Source organism: Palaemon carinicauda, chromosome 6, assembly GCF_036898095.1.
Source record: "Palaemon carinicauda isolate YSFRI2023 chromosome 6, ASM3689809v2, whole genome shotgun sequence".
Taxonomy (NCBI): Eukaryota; Metazoa; Arthropoda; class Malacostraca; order Decapoda; family Palaemonidae; genus Palaemon; species Palaemon carinicauda.
The window spans coordinates 121,748,148-121,766,554 of NC_090730.1; the positions used below are offsets into that span (position 1 = coordinate 121,748,148).

Genomic DNA, 18,407 nt, shown 5'->3' on the forward strand with positions numbered 1-18,407 from the left:
TCCTTGTAACTGCATATCATAAACATTCACTACCAACTGATTGATATATGTTCTTAAGATCACACCACCATTCTTCATTAACTGTCTGCTCTACGTCTCGTAAAGTCTTAAGACAATAAATTCTAAGTACATTTAGATTATATATATCTTTTTATATCAACAAGTTATACATAACAGTGTCAGTAACCCTTGTGTCAACCAAACATTCTTAATCATAACAACAGAGTGAACCACTTCATCAAAGAGTTCTATACTAAAATCATTTGAGTATAGTTGAGTAAGCTTTGATGCCCTCTTGTGACATTTGAGTGATGTTACGTAGGAAACTAAACCTCTCATCAACTTCACTGCTGTATATGCTGAAATGTGTTTTTGAAGTTCACTGATTAATAAATCAAGAATGCTGACAAATCCATTCACATAGAAATTCTCTCTTGGACTGAAGATGGTTTCGGTTCTCCCACAATCCAAGGGATCTAACCGTACACTATGTTTTCTATTTCGCACTTTTTCAGGCATAAATATATCTGTGCTTCACTGTTCTATTCCTTCAGTAAGAAACTCTTCACATTTATCCCTCAGTGATTCCACAAACACCAAAAGAGATTTCACGAGGATGACAGCAGTGTTGAGATAAGTTGCTCCTGACTGTAAAGATTTGCTAATCTGATTGAATGGCTCAAAGACCGTGTTCCAGATGCTAACACAAAAACCTGTTTCAATCTTACACATTATATAATACAATGTACAGTATATGTACTATGCTTTGTATCCCTTTCAAGATTATCATTTGCAATTTTATCCAGTACACCAAGAATTGTACTTTAGCCTTTGATAAGGGCCTGCATAGCATTATGGTGTGCAGACCAATGTGTCACTTATTTCTTTTGATACCTGCAGTCCTTTAGTTTTCAAAGCATCCCTCAATTTGGTGAAACGTTTGGTGGAACCAGAAAAGAAGACAATTTTCCAACAACTGAAAAATAAAAAGCCACAGCTGACCTAGAGAATCCAACAGCAGACTGTCCCACCAAATTGTGAGAGTGACCAAACATGAAACAAATATGGTTAAAGGATTCTCTTTAGTAATCAGAGCTTGCATCCCCCACACCTAACACAAAAATAAGTTTTTTTTTTTCTTTATGTAAAGTACATCGTATCCTTGTATTGTTAGCCTTAACCTAAAGTTACTCTCAATAATAATGTTGTAACTATTGACACTTATAGGTCAAGTTAAAGAATATAAGACAGCCTAATATAGAAAATACCCATCATTGTAAGATTTGAATATAGACCTATAACTTTTCAAATTTCAGTTAAGTTGCAAATATCAGTAATTTGGATGTTAACACATTATTTGTAAAATAAACTTGTGTTCTGCACTAATCTTTGTTAATGATATGATGGAAAAAACAAATAAGTATACTAAATAAGAGGGCAACAGATTTCCAGACGAGCAGAACCCTTGACGAGTACTGAATTAAGGGATCGAGGTACTATGGAAAACCAAGGGTTATACTGTTAGTAAGTTGAGGTGGGTGGGGTTGTAAGCCAACAGTTATACCATGGAGAAGAATTGGAGTCTAGGGAAGCATTTTTCCCACTTACAGAGTATGTATTCAATTGGAATTTACTTGGAGTTTTAGATTTATTATAATCCTTGGTTTTAACCTTTGTGTAGGCGGCTAAATGTGGGGGGCCCAGGATATATATCACAAATGCTTGCCATAAATCTGTCACAGTGTGATGTGGAACCTGATCATGTAAAAAGGTGTAATGAGGATTTTATTTTATATTTAGTATGTAAGAATAATACAGGTATTAAAGTTGGAACTGACATTAAGTTGAAGCGATGTAAAGATGACTATTACTGGGTTATTTTGAATGTTTTCTTACCGATGCTTTGAGTAAGTTGTAGTATCATGATAATTGCAATATCTATTTTTCCCGAGTTTTTGTCTTTCACAAACATGGTGTCTGTTTAGGAGCGGAGGTCAGTTGATGAAAGCTATAAATAAAATGGAAGTGAAAAAAAAAAATCCTAAAAAATTGATGGCTGTTGATATACCATTTGAATTAATAACATTGAAAAATATGTGTTACAATACTGACTTATAAACTCTTTGCATTGATATCACACTTCCTACTGAAATTAGTGAATATTGCTAATTAGTGAACAAATTAAAAAAGGATCAATTAAAGTTAGCAGTTTTATAATCATAGCTATCTACTTGTGATACATTTCTATCAAAGTATTGAATAGATTACTATTCAATATATTTATATTAAAGTTTTGAATAGATTACTATTCAATATATTTATATATGCAATACTCTTTCACAGTAATTCCTTCTGCAAAAACAGATATGCATGTTTTCTTATGTATGTGTGTGTGTGTCCCACGGTAAAGAGTAAACAATGACTGGAAATATTATTATTATTATTATTATTATTATTATTATTACTACTAGCCAAGCTACAACCCTAGTTGGAAAAGCAAGATGCTATAAGCCCAAAGGCTCCAACAGGGAAAAATAGCCCAGTGAGGAAAGGAAATAAGGAATAACTAAATGATAAGAACAAATTAACAATAAATCATTCTACAAACAGTAACAACGTCAAAACAGATATGTCATAAATAAACTATAAAAAGACTTATGTCAGCCTGTTCAACATAAAAACATTTGCTGAAACTTTGAACTTTTGAAGTTCTACTGATTCAACTACGCGATTAGGAAGATCATTCCACAACTTGGACACAGCTGGAATAAAACTTCTAGAATACTGTGTAGTATTGAGCTTCATGATGGAGAAGGCCTGGCTATTAGAATCAACTGCCTGCCTAGTATTATGAAAAGGATGGAATTGTGTAGAAAGATCTGAATGTAAAGGATGGTCAGAATTATGAAAAATCTTATGCAACATGCATAATGAACTAATTGAACGATGGTGCCAAAGATTAATATCTAGATCAGGAATAAGAAATTTAATAGACCACAAGTTTCTGTCCAACAATTTAAGATGAGAATCAGCAGCTGAAGACCAGACAGGAGAACGATACTCAAAACAAGGTAGAATGAAAGAATTAAAACACTTTTTCAGAATAGATTGATCACCGAAGATCTTGAAAGACTTTCTCAATAAGTCAATTTTTTATGCAATTGAAGAAGATACAGACCTAATATGTTTCTCAAAAGTGAGTTTGAGGTCAAGAACCACACCTAAAATTTTAAAAGAGTCATACAAGGTTAAAGAAACATTATCTATACTGAGATCCAGATGTTGAGGAGCCACTGTCCTTGACCTACTTACAATCATACTTTGAGTTTTGTTAGGATTCAACTTCATACCCCATAATTTGCACCATGCACTAATTTTAGCTAAATCTCTATTAAGGGAATCAGCAGCCCCAGATCTACAATCAGGGGATGGAATTGATGCAAAGAGAGTAGCATCATCTGCATATGCAACAAGCTTGTTTTCTAGGCTAAACCACATGTCATGTGTAAATAGTATGAAAAGTAATGGGCCACGAATACTACCCTGTGGAACACCAGATATCACATTCCTATACTCACTATGGTGCCCATCAGCAACAACTCTTTGAGATCTATTACTTAAAAAATCCATAATAATGCTAAGAAATGACTCACCCACTCCCAACTGTTTCAGTTTGAAAACAAGGGCCACATGATTAACACAGTCAAAGGCAGCACTAAAATCAAGGCCAATCATACGAACTTCCTGACCACAATCAATGGATTTCTGTACAGCATTGGAGATGGTAAGAAGGGCATCACATGCTCCAAGGCCTTTACGAAAACCAAATTGCAAACTAGGGAATAGATGATTACTTTCAGCAAACATATTAAGACGTTTTGCCAGAAGACGTTAAAAAACTTTAGATAATATGGAAGTTATGGAAATTGGGCGGTAATCAGTTGGACTTGAGCTACCACAAACACATTTACATAGAGAAGTAACATTGCCAATTCTCAAACAAGTGCTAAAAGCTCCTCTTCTTACTAACTTACGCAAAATAACACATAACTTTGGAGCTAAGAATTCTGCAGTCTTTATAAAAAATAAAGGAAAAATACCATTTGGGTCTACATCTCCATAAGCATCAAGGTCCATCAACAGAGCTTTAATTTCACGAAATCGAAAAGCTAAACTAGTTAGTTTAGCCTCAGGAAAACAGGAATGGGGAAGTTCAAGTTTTTCATTACTCTGTTTACTGTCAAAAACATCAGCCAAAAGGGTTGCCTTTTCCTTTGGACAGTGAGTGACTGAGCCATCTGGTTTAAGTAAAGGAGGAACTGTGGCATCTACACCAAAGAGTGTAGATTTAAGGGTAGACCACCATTTATGTTCCTGAGTTGTGCCAGAAAGGGTATTCCTTTTCAGTTGAAGCATAAACTCTCTGAGCAAAAGCTCTAAGCTGAGTATAGTTATTCCAAGTCAAATCTGATCTGTTAGCCTTCCAAAGATTATAGGCCTCCTGCTTCTCCAAATAAGCACGTCTACAATCATCATTGTACCACGGTTTGTCCTTCACTCGGTACCTTAGCACACGGGAAGGGATACTCCTATTAATTATGTTGACTAGATTCTCATTCAAAGGGACATCAGGATCGACACTACTATATAATTGTGACCAATTCAGGCACATAAGATCATGCAAAATCCCACTCCAGTCCGCTTGAGATTTCATATAAATTTTACAAGAGTATGAAACATTAGGGACAGGTTGTTCAGTCTTCACTACTAATGAAATCAAGGCATCATCAGATGTCCTGACTGGAGAACCAACCTTACTTGTTATAACACCAGGGGAGTCAGTGAATATGAGGTCCAAGCAATTACCAGACCTGTGAGTAGGTTCATTTATGATTTGCTCACAGCCTGATTCAGAGGCAAAGTCAAAACCTCTTAAGCCATGGCGATCAGTAGGAGAGATAGAACTTAACCACTCCCTATGGTGAGCATTAAAATCCCCAACAAAGACAAAAGAAGCCTTTCTATCATCATCTTGTATCTTAGCCATAATGGTAAGAAGACAATCGAAGATAGAATCATCCATGTCTGGATTCCGGTAGATCGAACACAAATAAAAGTTGTTATGCCTGCCATAAACTTTTATTACCTGAATCTCATGACATCCACATTCATAGCAGGACTTATGAGAAGCAGGGTACTCAGTCCTGATATACACCGCCATTCCCCTGGCCCTAGGGATGGCATCACGTTTTAACATTATTGGCTTCTTAAAACCCGTTATAAGGAGCTCAGATGAGTGCCTCATATTAGAAACCAAAGTTTCTGAGCACAAAAGAACATCATGCTGTCTGGACGCAACTGTAAGGTCTTGAATATTTGCATGAAGACCACAAATATTGCAATACAGTAGACGACATTGACGAAATCTAGGACGTACTTGTCCCGGATTTCACACAATGTCTCCAGACAGCATAAGCATTAATGATAATAAAAAAAGAAACATCATACTTAAAAACTAGATTAACAAGAATTATAACTAAAACAATATGCACACAAATATAAATAAAGTGATTGATCAAAACCATAGACTATAGAAAAAGAAGTCGGAAAAACCGGTCAACATGGAGTAGCCGATACACCATGCAAGGCTAAATACCCTCCATGATAGCCACTTCAACTGAAGGAAGGACAGTAAGGATGGTTTTTATCCTTAGCAAGTGCTTACCAATCCCAAGCTAAATATAATTTTTACATGGCCCAAGTTTGATTAGCCACACCTTGTCTAATCTCTTGAAAATGGAGCTTGTACAATGAGCGGAATATCTAAAGATGACAGGATCCCCATGTGTATGGTAGTTGTCTCATTGTTTATAAAAAAATAAGACAATTTCATAAGAAATCATGGTAATTTTGCTAAAACTTATAAACCTATGCCTTCAATTGTCTAAAATGATTTATGATAGTTTAAGCAATTAATAATCTAGTACCATAGATGCCTCTTATTCGTTTTTCTCTCTTTCCTGAATCCATTCATTACTTTTTAATAAACTGCTTAAGTAAATAAAATCACCAAAATTCCTAGAATTATCTCTGTTGTTGTCTTCAAATAGCATTAAATTTGTTCATTTAAGCAATGAAAACAGAAGCTTGATTCTGCGATTCAATCTTTGAAAAAATATAATATGGGTACAATATCACATAATTAAAACCATTTCATCAAAACGACATAGAACACTATTTAATCTTATACACTAAACATTTACAATAGCATAATTCATAACTCCTATGGCATAAAACACTTGCCTCATATTTACTCAGGGAGAAAAATATACAAAGCGATTTCCACAACTTACAGGCAAATGTTAACTGTTATTTAATTGAAACCATTCTCTACTTTAATATGTTCTACTTTATCACCATACCTGGTATTTCCACAAGTGAAGTTAGTATAAAATCCACAAATGGTGCTGATGGGCTGCTGCTTTCTCCTAAGGCCACTGCATTCATACTTAAGCCATAGTACACAAGTGTTACAACAATCCTAAAAAAAAATTGTGATGGTAATCAATTCAATAAATATTATCGTCATATATAAAATTCTCCTTATACACCTATGGAAGTTTTCAACACATCTAATTTTATATTGTAAGATTTAGATTCAACATGTCAAATATACAAGATAAAAATAAAATTGTTTCTCATACTAGCTTTAAATCTTAATCCAATTAATAGAACCGTTATACTAAGCCAATATTAATGATTCATAATTTTTCATATTCACACTTTACAAGAGATACCCCATAAACAGAGAAAATGAGATACGAGAAAAGAGAAGCACAACAAAATACTTGTGAATAAGATACTTATTCATATACTACTGTACTTAAAAAAAAACACTAAATTCTTTACTTAGAATGAATGCTTTCATTAGCAAAGAAATAGTCCCATATGTTTCGGCTTTTCTCAAAACAAAAAATGGCAGTCAGCCAGATATACTGTGTAAGTGGCAAATCCCATGGTATCAGACAAGTAATATTCTCATTCTTTAGGTCATCTGATTAGCAAGAAATTGCTGGGGCTATGAAGTGAAAGTTATACTATAGTTTATAACTTTATTTGATAAAATTATGTCTACAAAGGTATATTGTTTTAACAACTATCCCATAACCTCTAATTAACCTATATGTCAATTTAGTTGAAGAGAATGTAATGATGAAAAACTCACCACAACAGCTAACTGAAATCTGTATTGGTTATATGCGAAAATTGCTTCTTGAACTGGATTTAAACATCACACCCCTTGTCTTCCAAAGACACACATACGGTTGTGTTCTGAGACATTAACACTGTGAAGCAAAATTAATTGTACAAGATTGTAATTGTTTACTCTACATTAGTGTATCAGCATGCTGCAGTTCTTTCAAATAATGCCGAGGGTTGGAATTCCAGAACTACCATAGTCATAGATATCCTACCATAGAAACTGCGAGATCCATATCGGAGGATGGTAGCACATACGTGAAGACCGCCGCTATCATGCAAGGGAGATATGAGCGGTGGCTAGCATGATAATCAAAGTAAATAAATGTCGCACACAGCTTACCATAAAATATGTGCATACAGTCTCAAGATTTACCTAGCTTCTATTTTGATATGTTATGCTAAAAGGATATATATCTAAATATTACTATTCATTGATGTATATATGAATTTACTTTTATATATTTCACATATGCATATACAAACATACATGGTACCTAAATAGTGTGTATATATATATATATATATATATATATATATATATATATATATATATATATATATATATATATATATATATACTGTATATGTATATATATATATATATATATATATATATACATATATATATATATATATATATATATATATATATATATAATCTTAGTAATTTGGCAAAATACAGTAACAATTATATACGTGGTTAGTATGCAAAAAAAAAACTTACTGACTCAGTCAATTATAGCTTACGCCATAGCTCTAAACATTTAGATGGTGACGACACTATAACATTACATGGGTGATATCTTTCTTTTTGTCAATTGATTTATTGATTGATTATGAGTTATCTGGTATCCTGACATCTAAGATAATTGACGCCGATATTATTTGTTATAAATAAATAAATAAATATTAATTCAATTCAAAACAATAAAAGCAAAAACATCCTTATAACAGTTAGATACCTTTCAGAAGACCTGCATCTGAAATGAATTTAAAAACACCATTATTATTGTACAGTACGACACATCATGTCCGACTATCTTGGCAAGGATGAACCTGCCATCCTCACCTTGAGCTTCAATCAGATGTGTATTTCTTTCAGTACTATACGTGGGACATTCGATCAACAAATGTCTCACTGTCAAGGGTACCAAACAGTCGTTGCAATACGGTTGGTGCTGGCCATTTAGCAGAAACTCGTGTGTCAAACGAGTGTGACCAATGCGAAGACGACAAAGAGACATCTCCCACTTTCGGGGCATCATGTTATACCTCCAAGGAGATATGACATTTGTTATTTCTCTCATTTGATTGCTATTTAGACTATCCCAGAGCTGTTGCCGATTATTATAAAACAATTTCTTAATGACAGGTAGGAAATCATTACACGGAATGGTATACCTTCTTGGTAGCAACTCGGATGCAGCATTTTTCACCAGTAAACCTGCCTTTTCATACCCAGACATACCCACATGTGCTGGAACCCAACAAAATCGAAGCATTATACCTCTCAGTACAATAATATAAAGCCATTCTAAAATCTTTGAAACTAGAGGGTTACTAGAATTAAAAACTTCTAAAGCTTGAAGGAGACTCCTTGCATCACAGTTTGGCAGTAAATATGGACGCTGTTAGAGGAAGTGTACCTCTACAATTAAAATAATTAATATGTACTCCAAATCCAACACCAGCATCAGATTTGGAGCCATCATAGCTTCAAGCAATGGAGGAGAGGAATCCGTTCTTTTCTTCGTTCCTCATGAAGACTGAAGGAAAAAAGGCAAAACACGTGACTTGATGCTGAGAATAATACAAATTAACTTTCAATCAACTAGCTGAACAGGAACTGCACAATGTTACAAGTATGATGTAATGAAAATAACAGTGGAAAACACAACAGTGAAAATGGGCACGTGCCTCTATTACATTTGTGCCAAATATCTATTTAGAACCATCACTATTCATGCAACAAAAGGATATGTTGAGGGAGACATTCCATATTGTAAAACAAATTAAATATTTGCAAATAATTTTTTTAATGCAACTGTTAAAATAAAACACTAATAATAAAAAGGGTAAAGATAAAGAGACACACTTGTTACGTGTTTGTAAAGAAAATGTGAACAGAAGGTTGACAGCAGTAAATAGTTAAAGATAAAATAGATACTCAAGCAAACTAACATGGTTTCCACAGGCCTTTACCTTTTTGCAATATATTGGATGGGTATAGATCAATAATATTAGGCATAATGAAAATTTACTGGAATTGTTAATTTATTATTATTATTATTATTATTATTATTATTATTATTATTATTATTATTATTAGAAAAGGTACACCTTCGTTGGATAAGCAAGATGCTATAAGCCCAAGGGCTCCAACAGGGAAAAATAGTCCAGTGAGGAAAGGAAACAAGGAAATAAATAAACGATTTAAGTAATGAAAATATCTTAAAAAACATTAACAACATTAAAACAGTTAATTCATATAAAGACTATAAAAAGACTTATGGCAGCCTATTCATCATAAAAACATTTGCTGCAACTTTGAACTTTTGAAGTTCTACTGATTCAACTACCCTATTAGGAAGATCATTCCACAACTTGGTCACAGCTGGAATAAAACTTCTAGAATACTGTGTAGTATTGAGCCTCATGATGGAGGCCTGACTATTAGAATTAACTGCATGCCTGGTATTACGAACAGGATGGAACTGTCCAGGAAGATCTGAATGTAAAGGATGGGCAGAATTATGAAAAATCTTATGCAACATGTGTAATGTACTAATTGAACGACGGTGCCAGAGATTAACATCTAGAACAGAAATAAGAAATTTAATAGACCGTAAGTTCCTGTAAAACAAATTAGGGTGAGAATCAGAAACTGAAGACCAGAAAGGAGAACAATACTCGAAACAAGGTAGAATGAAAGAATTAAAACACTTCTTCAGAATAGATTGATCACCGAAAATCTTTAAAAACTTTCTCAATAAGCCAATTTTTTGTGCAACTGAAGAAGGCAAGTAAATTTGCTGTCGAGAATCACGCCTAAAATTTTAAAAGAGTTATACAAAGTTAAAAGAACATTATCATTAAAGAGATCCGGATGTTGAGGAGCTACTGTCCTTGACCTACCTACAATCATACTTTGAGTTTTGTTAGGATTCAACTTCATACCACATAATTTGCACCATGCACTAATTTTAGCTAGATCTCTATTAAGGGATTCAGCAACCCCAGATCTACATTGAATTGATGCAAAGAGAATAACATCATCTGCATTTGCAACAAGCTTGTTTTCTAGGCCATACCACATGTCGTATATAATCAAAAAGTGAAGAGGAGCGTGCTACAAGTGTACCAGATGACCCCTGAATATTATAATGAAATGTTCCGAAGTTTGCGGAAGGAGGAGAAGATGCCTTTTCTGGATTACGTTTATAAGGTACGACGATGTTTTAAGAGATGGGCAGAGGCTGTTAACGTGAGGGAGATGGCTGATTTAGAAGAATTGAGAGTACTAGAACAATATATACGAAGAATTCCTGAACATATTCAAATGTACTTGGGAGGGAGAGAGGTGAAGAAACTTGATAAAGCCACTTCGCTGCACAAAGATTATAATATTATCAGTCGTAAACCCTCCTCGGGTATGCAGTTTCAACCGTTATTCCGACCAAGTTTCAAGTATTCGCCGAACTAAGGAAACCAGTACAGTAATAACTATGTGAACAAGTTCAATAGTTACAGCGGAAGTAGCACTGGTAATGTTCCGAAGCAGAATGCATTAGTACCACAGCAACAATCATCGAATCGTCCTCCTTCAAGTATCGTGAAAGACGTGCAGAAGGTTAATATTGTATGCTTTAAGTGTGTCAAGTAAGGAATGTTGGTCGAATCAACCGAAAGCAGTCGCCCAAGTGGTTAAGGATAATTCAACTTCACAAAATGCGAAGACAAAGAAACAATTGGGAATGGACGACGAGGAAAATAAACCAGGTAACGTTTACATGACGAACAGGACAAACCCAAACAGCGTGGATGCCTTTAACCATATATTTATGAAGGTATGTGAGCAGCAATAGACAGGAGTGAGCAAACCCCGGTCAAGATATTGCGCGACACAGGTTACAACCATAGTGTGGTGATATGAGGAGTACACCCGTTGGTGGAACAGCCTCTCACAGGAGGCTCGGTTATTTTGAAGGATATAGGTGAGGAGGTTACCCCTATTTGCTGTTTGAAACTGTCAGACGAGTTGGTGACAGGTAATTTTGATTTTGCGGTAAAGGATTCATTGGCTGTCGAAGAAGTAGAAGTCCTGCTGGGTAATGAGGTTGGTGGAGCGCTGTTTTTGCCTTGTCCCATTGTGATGGAGAAACCATTACTACATATATCTGTTTTCCAGTTGTGTGAAGACTAGGAGTATGACAAAGAAAGTGGCTGCTGAAGAAGAAAGAGAAACTGAAGGATTAATGAACTTGGAGGATTTGTTTTCTAAAGAAGAGGATTCCCTTGACGGTACGCAAGCGGAAAACTCCCGAGTAAGCCAGAGAGAAGAGGAACAACAGACGAGTGGACAAGAAGGCAAAGAAGAAATTGACCTGGAAGAAATAGAAAACTCAGTGTTAGATGTAGGACAAGTGAGTAGGAAAAGGCTGATAGGATTGCAACTTGCTATTATCTTCAGGATGGGTTGCTTATGAGGAAGCATAGACCCGCTGATATTCCTGGGAATGTGGAATGGGGGATATACCATCAGATATTGATTCCCGCACCATTGAGAAGACAGGTGATCGCCGTAGCTCACAAGACTGGACATATGGGGATAAGGAAGACGACGGAGAAGATTATGAAACACTTTTTCTGGCCTGGCATGCATAAGGACGTGAGCCAGTTTTCCCATCCATGTCACATTTGTCAGATGGCTGGAATGCCAAACGAGTAAATCAAGAAAGCTCCCTTTCACACAACTGAAGTGCGAGGAGAACCCTTCAGAAAGGTAATGATCGACATTGTGGGACCCTTACCAAGGATGAAAAAAGGTCACGAATATATGTTAACCTTGATGTGTACAGTGACGAGATACCCAGAAGACATACCTGTCAGGAACATTAGTGCCAAAATAATCGCCGAGGACAGGGGACCCTCTGTCGTTTTTGGGGACACCCTTTGACCGGCCGGAAATCGAGTAAAAAAAAGTCCGAAATCGGCTCTTTTTTACGGGAATGATTACACGACGTGTCCTTAAAAACTACAAACTTAACGAAGGGGTAAATATGTAGATTGACGGGACAGTATTAAATTGTAAAACCGAACGTTTCTTGAAATCGAGTAAAAAAAAGTCCGAAATCGACTCTTTTTTTACGGGAATGATTACATGACGTGTCCTTAAAAAGTACAAACTTAACGAAGGTGTAAATATGTAGATTGCAGGGACAGTATTAAATTGTAAAACCGAACATTTCTTAGACTGGGATGACAAGGGCTCTATCTATCAGGAAAGTTTGAAACTAAGTAGGAAAATCTGCTCTTTTTCGCGGGAATGATCACGGAATGAAATATTAAATTCACTAGTTTTGTAAATGCTTGTCCCAACAATCTACATACTAGGACCACTCTGGTCATGAATGTCGGAAATGTGCGAGAAAAATGGACAACTAACCCAAAATTCCCCTCCTAACCTGACCTACAAGCCATGTCCTTACCTTCATCGTGAACTTACCGGGGGGGCTGACGCCCCCCTGCGACCCCCCAAACACTGTTGCTAACATACAAACCCCACAAACCAAACCTAACCAAACCTAGTAGTTCCCAGGTCACTACCCCTACCCGGGGGAAAGCCCCCGGACCCCCTTCGTAAGTCTCTCCTACACAAAAAAAGCTTTGGGCAGCACTCAAATTTATATCTTATCCACATGATCATATTAAAAGTTACTCAGGCTTACCTTAATATTCGATGTCGCTAAAACCAAAATCCTCCGGTTCTTGGTCCTTCAACCTCTTCTGGGGTGGAGGATTAGGAGGAGGACTTGAACTTTTGCGACTAGTGGAAGGTCGGGCGTCGTTAGCTGAAGAACGGCTGCTGGATGGACGAACGTTACTTGGCCGAACGTTAGTAGCGTTAAAGGGAGGAGATTCAGGAATCGGCAAGAAGAGAGGACTGGCTTTGAGCGAGTACACGTGCTTGATGAGCTGTAAAAATGCCCTGAACGGACATACGGACTTCTCTATACATTGCTTCCTGATACAGTACTCCGCGAAATAGCTTTCGTACAACGTTTTCTGGGTACCGAATCTTGGTAGCAAGCTCCTTTTGAGAACCCGCCATTGCGATTCTATAGTGTTCGTATGTACGGTCGGGTCATTAGGATCAACGAAGTTAACACTGTGGTTTACAGTAAAATGTTTAAAATCATGGTCTTTGACTTTGCCATATCCTTTCCAGCAATCGGAAATGATAGTGGTCCCGGGAAGAGCGTGCTCTTTGAGCGCCGAGATCAACGTTTCCGTGTTACGTTTCTCAACCACTCTGAAAAAGGTCTCGCGTGTTTCCCGGTCAATGCCCCCAAAGACCCAGGTTCCTTCGACTTTATGCCCGATGTTATACTTCCTCTTGCCGAACTTGCTCTCGTCCACTTCCACAATGTGCCCTGGTCCACCAATTTTCTTATTGTCCAAAATCAACACTTGTTCACACACTTCTCGGCAAAAGTTGTACCAGTCAACGAGAGTGTGAGAACCAAGCTGTTCGTGCTTCACTTCAACACAGTATTGAGGCCAACGATGAACCCAACAACACGTGAGGAGAATGACCTCACGTTCTTCGAGGTGTGAGCGCTCAAAGAATGATTTATGCCGCATTGTGAACTTTCGGCGACACTTGCGGTTCCTACACCTCCAGAAATAATTGGATTGCCCATTGCGCACATTGCAGCCATCACGCATGAGGGCCACATCACCTTTTTTACACTTTTTACATGGACCTCTAAAATCCCCTAAGAGGCCTTCTCGAAATAAATAGTGAAAGAATTCGGGGGTAACACGAGAGAAATCACGTAGAAGTGTATACCTGAGAGTCTTAATTGCATCAATCTGATCAATATGGGAGATAAACTCAACAACATCACTCAAAGAGAAACTATACGGAACACGTCTATCCATCACGGCGGTTAGAGTTGGAAAGGGTCGACTCCAGGTCAATCTCGGGTCACGTGGGGGGGGATTAAAAATTTGAAATCACGCGGCCCACGAAAGGGTTAGTTCGGTTGCTTTGTTTGACACTGGCTTTATCTAACGAAATATCTTAACTAGATGTTGGATAACCTAACCTTTGTTTGTATATAAAACAAAATAGTATTCGGCATAATTTTGGGACGTTTTCGAACGAAATAACAATCTTAACAAGAGATTAAAATGAAAATTGTTGGAATTGGCGAAAACATACGTACGAACATCGAAAACTGTTCATGCTTGCGCGACCAGCTGATATGCGAATCGAGCGCCGCCAAACGGGTGTTATTATAATCAGGCAGGAAACAATGATTGCGGGAAGTTTTACGACCGAGTAAGTTGGCCGTGGCTTCAGTGTACGACGCATTGTAACGGCCTTTTTCTAACATAACATTTCATGATAAATATCCTAGCAGTATCAAATGTCACTATACATGACGTGTCCTTAAAAACTACATACTTAACGAAGGGGTAAATATGTAGATTGACGGGACAGTATTAAATTGTAAAACCGAACGTTTCTTAGACTGGGATGACACGGGCTCTATCCATCGGGAAAGTTGGAAACTAAGCAGGAGCTACCCGTGACTTGCGTTCGGACCATGCTGAACTTAGAAAATATTGCCGTGGTAAAGGTAAATTGTGCTATTATTCAAAACGATAAAATAACATCATATTATGGTATGTTAGATAATTGTAAAGAACATCATCCCCATAATGAAATACGATTTGGCTAGTAATAAGAAAGATATCCCTGTCCCCAAAAACGGCAGACACCCCGCCAAAATAATCGCCGAGGACTTACAAGACTTTTTTTTACTAAGTTTGATATTCCAGAAATTGTTCAAATTGACCATGAACAACTTTCAGGTCAAAACTGTTTCAGGTCATAATGAAACTAATGGATGTGAAATAACAACTATCAACTGCTTATCATCTGGAAACCCAAGATGCATTAGAGAGGTTTCATCTAACTCTGAAGAGTATGTTAAAGTACTGCAATGAAACCGGGAATGAAGAGGACATCGAACTACCGTTGATGTTATTTGAGGTACGTAATGTTTATCAAGAAAGCATGGGATGTAGCCTGAATGAAATGGTTTTTGGACGAGAAGTACAAGGACTGATTAAAATGTTAGAAAAATGGAAGGATCGAGCAAAAACGGATGGAGAAAATGTCAAGGATTTGAGGAAAAGGATCGGCGAGATACGGAAATATTCCCTAGAAGGCATGCAGACAAGAAGAGGACGAACAAAGAAAAGGTTTGGCATGAAAAGTACGTTCAGACAGTTTACGGTAGGACTACTCATCGATAAGAAGATTCCCACTCGCCAACAAGTTCCAAGAATCATTCAAGATTTTGTAGAAAATCAGTGACCTGACCTACATTATCGAACCCCAAGAAAAAGGAAAAACCTAAGGAGGGCCATATCAACTTTGCAAGAGGATTTCAACATGAAATACCTTATCCAAGTCGATGCATCAGATAATGGGGTTGGAGCTGCATTATTGCAAGAAGGCAAGGAAGGCATTTTTCGCCCTGTTTGTTTTATGTCGTCAAAGCTGAAGAAGTAAAAATGAATTTACTCGACAGTTAAAAAGGAACTGCTGGCGCTGGTGGCAGAGATAAAACTAGTTTGTGGTCTACAAGAATTGGTCACAGAACGAAGAGATCATCATGTACTCGGATTACAATCCTCTAACTTTTGTTAATAAGATGAAAAATAATAATCAAAGGTTAACTACTGCAATGTAATTGTTCAGTCGCTACTTTCCTCTTGGTAAGGGTAGAAGAGACTCTTTAGCTATGGTCAGCAGCTCTTCTAAGAGAAGGATACTCCAAAATCAAACCATTGTTCTCTAGTCTTGAGTAGTGCCATAGCCTCTGTACCATGGTCTTCCACTGTCTTGGGTTAGAGTTCTCTTGCTTGAGGATACACTCGGGCACACTGTTCTATCTAGTTTCTCTTCCTCTTGTTTTATATCAGTTTTTATACTTTATATAGGAAATATTTATTTTAATGTTGTTACTATTCTTAAAATATTTTTTTTGGGCTCAAGCCATGGCGTCCTGATGGAAGGTTCCTTTTTGGTAGCTTCCTTGGGTATATCACTACTAAATATTCCCAGAGAATTTAACCACAGGTTATCACAGAATTCTAACTTCTGGAGCGAGTATCCTAAAGGTTTCCCTTTAAGACATCGTATATCAACAGGGGACGCATGTATTAACGCGCCACATAGCTATCTACACCCCAAACAGAGTTAACACTTCGGTGTGTAGGGGCGGAGAATAGCTGGGGAGCCGTTCCACAGCTAATCTCGTTCGTGGCTACTTTTGGTACTCGAGACGTAAACAAACGGGCGCCATTGCTAAATGACGTCACGTCCATCCTCATCCTTCTTCTAGTAGCTTGCCTTGCTAAGACGGATTTTCCCTTGTAGTGGGGCAGATAAGTGAAACAATCGTTCATTTGATGATACAAGCATGAAATTTGGCATAATTATTTATTTTGCATTAGATTTTGAAAAAAAAGTGCTAGCCACTTGAAATTCCAATATGGCGGCCATTTTCCAAGATGGCCGCCATATGGTCCTTTTTAAGACAGAATATTGCAGTACTACGTGCCATTAAAGTTCTTACTCAGATACTTGATGAGTTCACTTTGTCTGGGTTTGATGTGGGAACACCACTAATCATTCTGAGTGTCCAATATGGCAGCCATTTTACAAGATGGCCGCCAAATGACGTCATTTGCTACATATGCCAATGTCTAAGAGTCCATATTTCAAATAATACTCAACCTACTCTGGCCAAAAGTCCATTCATTGTTCATCAGTTTTTTTCCTAGGAATTCTGGCAAGGGCAACACTGTGAGCTTGATCTCGGATGAGTGGTAGCAGAGAACTGATGCTGGTCTCAGAATCATTTGTCCTTTGCTGGCTTGCATGATGAGCTGTCCATGATACATTGGAAGAATAATCTATGTCAGTAGTATTATGCACTTTTTCTAACCATTCATATTCGAGCTTGAGTTCACAATGGAAACGACTTGGATCTGGCAGTGATACATCCTCAACATTGCTTGGCTCTGGATTGTTCTTTGGGAAGAAGGCAGGTGGGATGTTGGTGTAGGACTCAGGAAGCTCTGGAACCCTTTTCACCCGATTCTCTGATATATTGAGTGAACTTCGAACTTCACCTCCTCTATATGCACTTGGGTGCTGGAACATTGAAATACTTGTACCATGGAATGATGTACATGCCGTAGTGGAGCTTGGATTATGGTCTATGTTGTCAACAGCAGATATAGTAAACAGTCCTTTTCTCAAAACTGGTGGACACACAACATCTTCCACGTATTGATTTACAACAGTTTCCCCTAATTGACCTGATATTTCCAACACTCTGTCATAGGATATGCTGATTCCATTTTCGTGAAGCTTGTCAATCAGCTCCCTTTTCCTTGTCTTAGCAAACACTTTCATCCCGATATATACAGAAAATGGTGTTTCTCGGTCTTTTGAATGTCTACGTGCTTTTGATCCCTCCCTATACTTCGAGTAGCAGTTGTATTGCAGGAGTTGTGCAATAGCTAAATCTGATTTTACCACTCCATGTGTCAGATGTGATCTGATGTCTACACCATGTTCAATGCTACACACAAACTGTAGTAGAGATTTAGGAACAGCTTCTTCCATAGACTGGTCAGTGAACTCTGTGCTGAATTTAGTCTTGTGATCAAGCATTTCTTGACGGATGATATTCGCTGCTTTAGCAAGGTGAATAGCTTCACTATATTTGCTAGCATCTGAGAGAACTGTGCTTACGTCTTCTTTGAATGCTAAAAGGACATCACGCCCTTTCTTGTGAGCTTCAAGATCAGGAATTCTTCTGAGTGGTTGTTCC

General features: G+C 37.3%; 2 protein-coding genes across 4 annotated transcripts in view; both read right to left on the reverse strand.

Moving 5' to 3' along the window:
• Positions 1 to 18,407, reverse strand: part of LOC137642638 (organic cation transporter protein-like) — a 396,509-nt gene that overhangs the window by 112,165 nt on the left and 265,937 nt on the right. For all 3 annotated transcript variants that reach the window (XM_068375388.1, XM_068375389.1, XM_068375390.1), the window contains exon 9: positions 6,423 to 6,541. In XM_068375388.1, the coding sequence (XP_068231489.1) occupies positions 6,423 to 6,541 (119 nt within the window). The remainder of the gene's footprint in view (positions 1 to 6,422; positions 6,542 to 18,407) is intronic.
• LOC137642325 (uncharacterized) lies at positions 13,213 to 14,427 on the reverse strand. The gene has a single exon (XM_068374822.1). The coding sequence runs from the start codon at positions 14,425 to 14,427 to the stop codon at positions 13,213 to 13,215; it is 1,215 nt and encodes a 404-aa protein (XP_068230923.1).